Source organism: Dipteris shenzhenensis, unplaced genomic scaffold, assembly GCF_047967505.1.
Source record: "Dipteris shenzhenensis isolate YYH24624 ecotype China unplaced genomic scaffold, Dip_SZ_1.0 scaf0578, whole genome shotgun sequence".
Lineage (NCBI taxonomy): Eukaryota > Viridiplantae > Streptophyta > Polypodiopsida > Gleicheniales > Dipteridaceae > Dipteris > Dipteris shenzhenensis.
This window is the reverse complement of record NW_028239884.1, coordinates 37260-46070: the sequence shown is the minus strand read 5'-3', so window position 1 is coordinate 46070 and position 8811 is coordinate 37260. Positions and strand designations below refer to the sequence as shown.

The window sequence follows — 8811 nt, the reverse complement described above, 5'->3', positions numbered from 1 at the left end:
TAATTCGAATTTGGAACTTTGAAGTACTACCCCTATGGCAAATAGAGGATGTGTGAGTAAAATCTATGAAAGATGTTTGGAATTTTGTTCAATTTGATAATATTCACTTGACGAGCCTTATTATCATAGTGATTTCGATAAGATCACAGATTCTGCAAATACACAAGCAATTCCATTTGGTCATTGATGACTCTAATTGCAAATGAATCATTACATTCGTCAATATCCTACAAGTCTACTCTGCCTGCAACCCAACATCATTGGACATGGAAATATCCGATCTTTGAATGACAACTCATTACCTGTTAAGAGCAAGTGCAGTAACGATACCAGTACCAAACATTGCTGCAACGCTCACTGTCGAAGAAATGGAAAGCATAGCCATTCCACTTATGCCGTGGCCAGATGTACATCCACCTGCAATTCTGGCTCCTAATACTAGCATGATGCCTCCAACAAGACTGGTGATTGGTGATATTGATAATTGATCAGATGCTACTGCAAACTCTGGCTTGTATTTTGTCAGGAGAAAAGTTCCAATCATCATGCTGAGAACAAATTGAATCGAGTTTGTAGGTGGATGCGATTTTTGATTCTGTTTTTTTCCTTGGAAATAATTGACAGTCCACCAAAACCATTTGCCTATATCACCAAATGCTGAAGAAACTCCTAATGGTGTATTTGACAAGATGACCGAACCAAATTGAGCGGCTGCTACAGCTAAGCCTCCAATGACAGGATTCAAAAGACCTTTTGGTGTTGATTGAAGTCCAGAAAATGCCAAAACAGCAGAAAGCATTAACGCCTCGTAGGCCAAAAGAGTCACATTGGGATCAACATTGAACTTGGTGGGTATGTCATCAATGTCCGGCTTTGATGCAGAGTTTTGAAATCTTGAAATAAATCGCTCATACAGAATTCCACCAGTGACTGCTCCAATGAATACTGGAATTGCTGACGGAATACCCAAGGCAGTCTGCACAAGCACAGTACCTGGACATGCACCAGTTAAAGCCATACCTGCTCCAATCAAAGCTCCTCCAGCAATATTGCCATCATACTGTCCAAAGAGTCCAAGACTAGGTGCAGATGGAGCGGAACATGGTGATCTGGATCTTGTCCTCATAAAAGCAAGTATAACACTGATTCTGTTTAGTCTCTTTTCTCTTGTTTGACTCCATAAACTTACGCACTGCTAGCACTAGCTGTAAGAAACACCTTCATCATATGAAACTCCTTAAGCAACATTTGATCTATAATGATCTTCGGTGCATAAACTCCAGCTGCAGTAAGAGCAGCACCAAAAACGGTTCCGCGCACAGTGTTAGCTATTATATCTGTAGACATTTTGGCAAAGAATTATGTTGAAAGTAGAAATAATTGCTTAAAGTAAGTTTGTAGAGATTTATAAGAACAGTACAAATCAAGTGTACCAGATTTGTTACGCAAGATTAGATTGAAATAACGAATTAGGACGCCGTTGATCCAAGCCAAACTAGTTCAGATGTCAATTGGATATGAATTCGTAAGATGAATACCAATGAATGTCAATTAATCGTTTATCATACAACCACTTTATTGTACAACTCTAGATTTAATCAAGATTCAAGAGTAAAAATATCTTTGGGTCAAAGTCAACTATCAGAAAAAGATTTGAAGAAATGTTTACGCCCTTTTTCGCCTATATGAGAGAAGAAAAAATCTAGGATTGCGCTTGTTAAACCCCTTTTCTCCTTTAGACAATAATGTCAAAGCAGGGACTGAACCGCGCGCTCAATTACTAGAAAAAGTCAAGTGGATCGTAGTTTCATTTAAGGTTACTGACTTCAAGCCCAGTTCTTCAGCCCAAAAATAACATTATTCATGAATACATGAAGAATTAGATGGCAAAAAAGCAAACTACATGGTAGTCGGCGATTGAAATCATTCCAAAACTGTTTGTTTTTGTGATTATTTGCTTCTGTGTCTGGCCTTTTAATTTGCACCATTGCGCCATGACAGAGTAAACAATCGTTTAAGTGTGGAGAATAAATGTGTAACCCATCTAAGCAAGGATGGTTCCGTAGTAGTCTACTATAAGAGATTCGGAAGTTCATACATTCCGTACTTGTAAAATAATTCCATGCTCGATGCCAAATTGATGGCATGAGAATGGTGTAAAGGCTTTTAGCGTTTCGATTCATTCAAATGATTCAAGAACCTTAGACAGGCTAAGTTAAACAGTTCTCAAAGAACTCCACATATCTTTCTGGATTCTTAAGTTACTTGCATGATATGCACAACGTAGTTCAAATCTTGTGTAAGAAAAGATGAGATGAAAAGCTTTCTCGGTTACTTGCAGCTGGTTCATTGGTCCTAAAGCGTCATGGCATTTTCGTACAAAGACCCAAAACATCGCAATTTCCATTCTAGGAAATTCACAAACAAGAGTTTAAGAATTGTAAATTCTGGCCATTACAAACATAAAACACCTGTCTGAACAACGATGACTGTAGCTTATTACTTTTGCTCAAGCTACCAAGTATAATCTATTTGACTCAGCACATGTACTAGTACTTTGCAATCGGATGAGGAGTAAAGAGGCGGATGACGGTGTCACCAAGATTTCCGATGTCTTAGATTCTCAACTCAACTAAACCAACTGGTCGCCTAGTCACCCTTTTTATTTTTGGAAGCATAACATCTCATTCTCAAGTTCTTTCAACTTGGAAAATATGCATCATCGTATGATTGTTCTATGAGGTTTTGCTCTCAGCTTGTCATATATCCAATTGGAATACTGGCGAAGCGATACCCCACTAGATTAGGCTTCAGCTTGGAGCAGCACAAACCTCACTAAAACCCACCACCAGCCCATTTTCGTCATGGCTACGCATATTGCTGCAACTACTTCGCCGGCAGGACCTTCCATTCCAGAGCGTCGCAACCGTAACTACAAAGCTTCATCTTCATCACATAGCCAGTTGGCCAGATCCATGAATACATCTCCTACATTTATACCTCCGCGCAGAAGCTCCCAAGCTGCTGCTTTGGGCCTCCATCTCTCCTCCGCGCATCTCCAGCCTCAAAGCCGCCGGCAAACGCCCAGTCTCTGTTCCTTCAAATAAAGCTTCTGCAGCTCCATTGACCTTTGGGCCTCCACTGACGACGATTCCTTCGTTGCCGTCCGAACCGACTACCAGTCCAGGGATTCGTAGACCCAAGAGCATTCACGAAGCTGATCGCATTCAAGGTACTGCCTTGGAGTTTGGTTCATCTTCCAAAGTATCACTCTTCCACATGGCTCCAGGAAAACCTCCTCATGAACCATCCTCTACAATTGGAGATGATTTGATCCAAGGTTTGCGTCCAACGTGGACTGGTGATAAGGAAAAGATATTGATGGGACCATTTGACTTTTTGTTTGGCCAACCTGGAAAGGATATCAGATCTGCGACTATCAATGCATTCAATCAGTGGCTCAAGGTACCTCAGGATAAGTTGGAGGTAATTACCAAAGCTGTTGGTATGCTTCATACTGCTAGTTTGTTGTAAGTTCTGGTTCAATTGCTTCTAAAACAAGAGCTAACAAGCTTAAAGAGTAGATGACGTGGAAGACTCATCTCACCTTCGTCGTGGTGAACCAGTTGCTCACAACATCTTTGGTGTACCTCAAGTCATCAATACTGCAAATTACGTTTATTTTCTAGCTCTTCAAGAGCTTTCTACCCTACACAACCCAGAAATTATCCAGATTTTCACCGAAGAGTTGATTAATTTACATCGAGGCCAAGGTATGGATTTGTTTTGGCGAGACTCACTCACTTGCCCAACCGAAGGCGACTATCTGGAGATGGTCAACAACAAAACCGGTGGTCTTTTCCGTCTTGCGATCAAGCTGATGGAGGCTGAAAGCACCGCTTTGAGATCCTCGTCTACAACCTCTGATGGCGTTGCAAGCAGCTCAGCAAGTGGAGCAAAACCATCGTGCGTTCCACTGATCAACACCATCGGTCTTCAGTTCCAGATTCTAGACGATCTGCTGAATTTGCAGTCACCCGCTTATACGGCTCGTAAAGGTTTAGCAGAAGATCTGACTGAGGGCAAATTCTCATTCCCCGTCATCCATGCAATTCGAGCGCAGCCGACCAACATGGTGCTGCTCAATGTGCTGCGGCAGAAAACATCAGATGCTGAAGTCAAGCGATACGCGATCGAGTACATGGAACGTACCGGCTCGTTCGAGTATACCCGCAAAGTGATTGAGGAGCTCGAGCGCAAAGCCGTGGTCGAAGTGGAAAGACTTGAAGGATTGTTTGTAGATGGAAAACGTGGTGCTGATGGCATCAAGGCTATTTTGGGAAAGTTGAAGGCTCTTTGATTGGTAATTGCATAATACCCACACGTTTCATACACTCTTTGGAGGTAAATTTTAGTCGATTAATTCGTAAATTACATGTCATTTTCACTCGTTTCTCCTTTCTTGAAAAGAGCTGTATGCTATCATAGCTATAAATGCTAAACTATCATCACAAAATCAGGTTGTATCAACAAAACACTTGCGTTCATTCTTCTTCTTCATGCAATCAGTCTTCAGTCTCTATTTCCCCTCGTTCAAAGTACCCGCCAAAGCACGCAGCACATCCCGCGTGCCCACGTTGGCACCCCCAACATCTCGCTTTGCCTTGTCATCTCTTGCCTGCAGCCGCGAAGCCCACACGATGGTGACACGCTTGGCCACCTTGGAGGCAGCGGACGAGTACTGCGATAGGGCGTGTACGCCGTCGGCGAGGCTGTCGATGGTGGGCTCGAGAGTTGTGGTTAGGGAGGATAGACGTGCGGAGATGTGCGAGGCTGTGGTGGGCGTGGTGGTGGTGGTAGGTGAGATGAGGCTGAGGAGTGCTTGTTGGGATGAAGAGAGGAGTGAGGCGTCGATGGGTGTTGAAGTTGATTCTGAGGTTGGTTTTGTTGGTGTAGGATTGGAGAGCAGTGAGTCCCAGGATGATTTCTCTGCTTCAAGTCTAGGGATGGATTAGCATTAATTGATGAGCATGTGTCAGAATTGATTACCGTCTGATCTCTTCTTCCAGTTCCTTTAGTTTTTCACTATTTCGAATATTTCTCGGGTTAGGCTTTTTCGGTATCGATGAAGCTAAAGTATCCGTCTATAAACCATTAGATTTGTTTTTCTGCGAGAGGTATAACATACCCTATTCCACCAATTCGAAAATTCTTCTTTACTGGCAAAGTCTTTTAGAAGTTCGTCTTGAATTTGTCTTGCAGATTCTATGGCTATATTCTCGATAGTACTAGTTTGTGCTGTAGGTTTCGGTTTGTCCAGCAAAGCTCTTGAAGCACACCATGTTAAAAGCTGTCGCATTCTCTTTGGTTCTATCAAATCGTTTTCGATCAGTTTATAAAATTCTGAAACTTGTACATCTGCATGAGGTACAGCTATCAAATGTGTTAGCATTGATTCGGACTCGCACAGTATATCATACCATGTGATGTTCCACTATCAATAAGAGAACTTGCTCTTCTCCCTCTAATACCAGCACTACTACGTCGATGTCCACTTGAAACTCTACCTTGCGTTGCTCTCATCTGTTTATTTCGATTGATAACAGGTGTATCCGCAAAAGGTAACGTGATTGTGGTGACATCTCTTTTCTTGCCTACAGCAAGTTTAGTTGGAGGAGCAACATCAGGACTTTTATCTCTTTTCTCTTGGATAACTTTTGATTTCTCGGTTTTTGTAGTTTTCGATTTGTTTGGGGCTGGTACAGGTACTGATTTATTCTCTTGCTCACTGTCACCAGATAATCTTTTAGATCGTCGTCTATTCACAGTAGACTCTTCATTATTGGGTATTGGAGAAGCTCTCTTTTTCCGCGTACTTCGAGTAGAAGTTGTTTCAGAGTTTGTTGTTGATTTAGATGGCTCGTCGTCTTGTTTTTGTGCTTTTTCCCTCTTGTTGCTCGAGAAAACGTAAAGCCGTCTACCTGTTCTTCATATACTAAAACTCGATTAGTGACAACCAATTTGTGCGTTTCGAATTGCTCACCAGCAGATTTCTTTGCTGTTCTACCATTTGTCCTCGCATCATTGGGCTGAACTTCTTCCTGATCCTGAACTTTTGACTTTTTCTTTGCTGGAGCAGTTGTTTCGGAATCATCAAACGTCATATGATTTGCAGCCTTCCTTTTAGGCCGCTGAACAGCCGACATGTCTAAAAGATGTAGCGGTGCTCGGTGGGTGAGAACGTCCGGCATATGTAGCGTAGATATCGAGGCACCTTATCGAAGAGTCCAGCGCGATTCGGTGCGCGGTGGTAGTCAGAGTGGTGAAAAAGTGGGGAGGAGGTACGATAACTCCGTTGCGCTGTGGGCGTTAAGAATATTCTTACGCGTATGTTGGTAGGTTGACGCGATTAGAGATGATTTTGATCGATTGACATTGATCCTGGGCGTGAGAGTCGGTGGAGAATTGGAGAAATGTCGTTTGCTGGTTAAATGGAGGTTTGTCTGGTGTTGTTTTGACTTTGAGAGCTTTCGTCCACTTTAGCATATACGCTAGAATCGTAAACGGGTTAGTGTCTTGGCACCATTATGCTCCTGATTTGCTGTACTAAACACTTTTTGACCATGTTCAAATAATTTTTCTAATTGGTGTCGAAAATGAGTGCTGAAGTAAAAGAGAAGAGCATTTTGACTCTATACGTTTGGTCAAAAGGTGATGGATTTAAGTATCAATCTATAAATGGGGCCTGTTTGGCAGCCATAGCATATTTACGCTTGTCAGGTATTCCCTCTGATTTGTACTCCATCAAAGAATCTTGGGATACCTCGAAAACTCTGGACGGAAATTTCCCAGCTTTCATTTGTGCTTGTTCTCAACGATTATCATCGTCCATCATTTTAGCATTGGTCTCACTTTCTTTCTTGCGATTCTTTCAAGTCTCATGCTTTAGATTTTTCAGCAGATAAAGATGAAAAGGCCGACACAATTGCGTATGTTCTTTGTCATGCGCCAAATGGTCAAGTACTGATAACTTTATGTAGTCTAGCTACAGAAATCATATCTGGTTTGTCTAGAATCATTGATTTGTATCTTTACGTGACTTATGCAAACTACATTGCAACAACTCGTCATGCTTATACAAAGTTTTTGCCTTTGTATGCTAATTTACACTGTGCCACCAGCACACAGAAAGGCCGCTATCGAAAGAACTGAAGCTTTGGGAACTGAATTTTTGCAAACTGACATTGAAAAGGATCCGGAATCCCAAAACTCAATATCAACACAAGGAGGTGGAGCTGATTCGGTATCTACTCCAGGTGTGAGTCTATTTGGTTTTCGAAAACAGACCATGAATGTTGCTCAAAAAGTAATGAGATTGGAAGCTATTACTACAGGAGTGGTTGAGTCACTAACTTTTATGGAAAAGAAGTTATCTCAGAATAAAAACAAGTGGATATCAAGTCAAGATGAACCAGGTCTACTTGATGCTATTGTCATCGGATATTTGAGTTTGATATTGACAACAGAAGTGCCAGATAAATGGGCCAAAGAGATTCTAGAAGAAAAGTTACCTAAATTGACAGAATGGACAAATACAAAAGCTTCTCAACTTTTTGAAGGAGTTAAAGTACATCCAATGAATGCTTGATTGTTTTTCTCTAATGGTTATTGATGGTCTATTCATGAAAGGGAAATTCAAATCTTGGTATACCTTAGATAAGGCTTTACTTCTCTAACTTGTCCAAACTTTTTCTTAGCATCTTCTGTTTTTACACTCGGTGGAACAATAACTTCATCACCAACAATCCAATCTATCGGAGTTGCAATGCCTATTGATGATTAGACTTTGTTATCGAATTTCGGACACAGGAATAAATACCTTTCTTATCACCAGTTTGTAGACTATCAATCACTCTCAAAATTTCACTAGAATTTCTTCCAGTAGAGGCTGGGTAAAGCATGGTCAACCGAATTTTCTTTGAGGAATCAATAATGAAAACAGCCCGAATAGTAAAAGCTATGTCTGGCTTTTTCATATCATCTTCAGTCAACATATCATACTTCCATGCAACTTCTCTCTTTGGATCTGCAACAATTGGAAATTGAACATCAGTAGATTGAGTTTCATTGATATCTGAAACCCATTTGTTATGAGAGTCAAGTGGATCTGCTGACTGATTTCATTGCATCAGTATTGGATCACTGATAAGAATAAAACATACCAATCCTATCATCTTAACACCACGTTTTTCAAATTCATTTTTTAATTGAGCAAATTTACCAAGTTCAGTTGTGCAAACAGGAGTAAAGTCTGCTGGATGAGAGAAAAGAATAGCCCAACTTCCGTTGATGTAATCATGGAAATCAATGTCTCCTTTGGTACTTTGTGCTTTGAAGTTTGGAGCTTGACATGAATATTAAGCTTAAGATGTCTTTTCATATCCAAATTTCACACATACCTACTGAACCAAGACGAAGACGAGGTTGTTCACCAAGAGAACCAACAAATCTTTTAGTGAAACTAGGAATGGTTCTAACTACAGAGCCTTTTACTCCAGCATTAAAAGCTAGTCTTGGAAATAGCAACGCCATCATTTTTGTATGTATAATGTACTCCGTAATTGGTGTTGTTTTACCATTAAAAAATCACATGGAGGGGCTTTAAATAGTGAATGATGCGCATGCTCTGGACCTAAAGTTTAGTGCTATTTTCGTGGCGTCTATAGATAGCTTGAGTTGTTTTGCCTGTTTAGGCATAACAATTACAACGAACTTGACCTCATCTCTTCCTTCATTTCTCCGTTTAGATTC

The 8811-nt window shown here is 41.0% G+C and overlaps 2 protein-coding genes across 2 annotated transcripts; one reads left to right on the top strand and one right to left on the bottom strand.

The window, feature by feature from the left end:
- Window positions 1-3279: 3279 nt before the first annotated feature.
- LOC147878090 (geranylgeranyl pyrophosphate synthase-like) lies at window positions 3280-4360 on the top strand. Its single transcript, XM_087372444.1, has 2 exons — window positions 3280-3530; window positions 3580-4360. The coding sequence occupies exons 1-2, from the start codon at window positions 3280-3282 to the stop codon at window positions 4358-4360; spliced, it is 1032 nt and encodes a 343-aa protein (XP_087228570.1).
- A 3335-nt stretch (window positions 4361-7695) lies between these two features.
- On the bottom strand, window positions 7696-8592 carry LOC147878089 (peroxiredoxin PRX1, mitochondrial-like). The gene is made up of 4 exons (XM_087372443.1): window positions 8460-8592; window positions 8223-8404; window positions 7880-8174; window positions 7696-7829 (listed from the first exon to the last, which is right to left on the bottom strand). Exons 1-4 carry the CDS (start codon window positions 8590-8592, stop codon window positions 7696-7698), a joined length of 744 nt encoding a protein of 247 aa, XP_087228569.1.
- Window positions 8593-8811: the final 219 nt, after the last annotated feature.

Excerpts from the sequence above, each read along its gene's own strand:
- LOC147878089 (XM_087372443.1), bottom strand. The coding sequence starts at position 8,592 with ATGGCGTTGCTATTTCCAAGACTAGCTTTTAATGCTGGAGTAAAAGGC. Across the intron at positions 8,405-8,459 it reads TCTTCGTCTTGGTTCAGTAG|CTCCAAACTTCAAAGCACAA; the intron begins GTATGTGTGAAA and ends ATTCATGTCAAG. Across the intron at positions 7,830-7,879 it reads ACAAACTGGTGATAAGAAAG|GCATTGCAACTCCGATAGAT; the intron begins GTATTTATTCCT and ends AATCATCAATAG.
- LOC147878090 (XM_087372444.1), top strand. The coding sequence starts at position 3,280 with ATGGCTCCAGGAAAACCTCCTCATGAACCATCCTCTACAATTGGAGAT. Across the intron at positions 3,531-3,579 it reads CTTCATACTGCTAGTTTGTT|AGTAGATGACGTGGAAGACT; the intron begins GTAAGTTCTGGT and ends ACAAGCTTAAAG.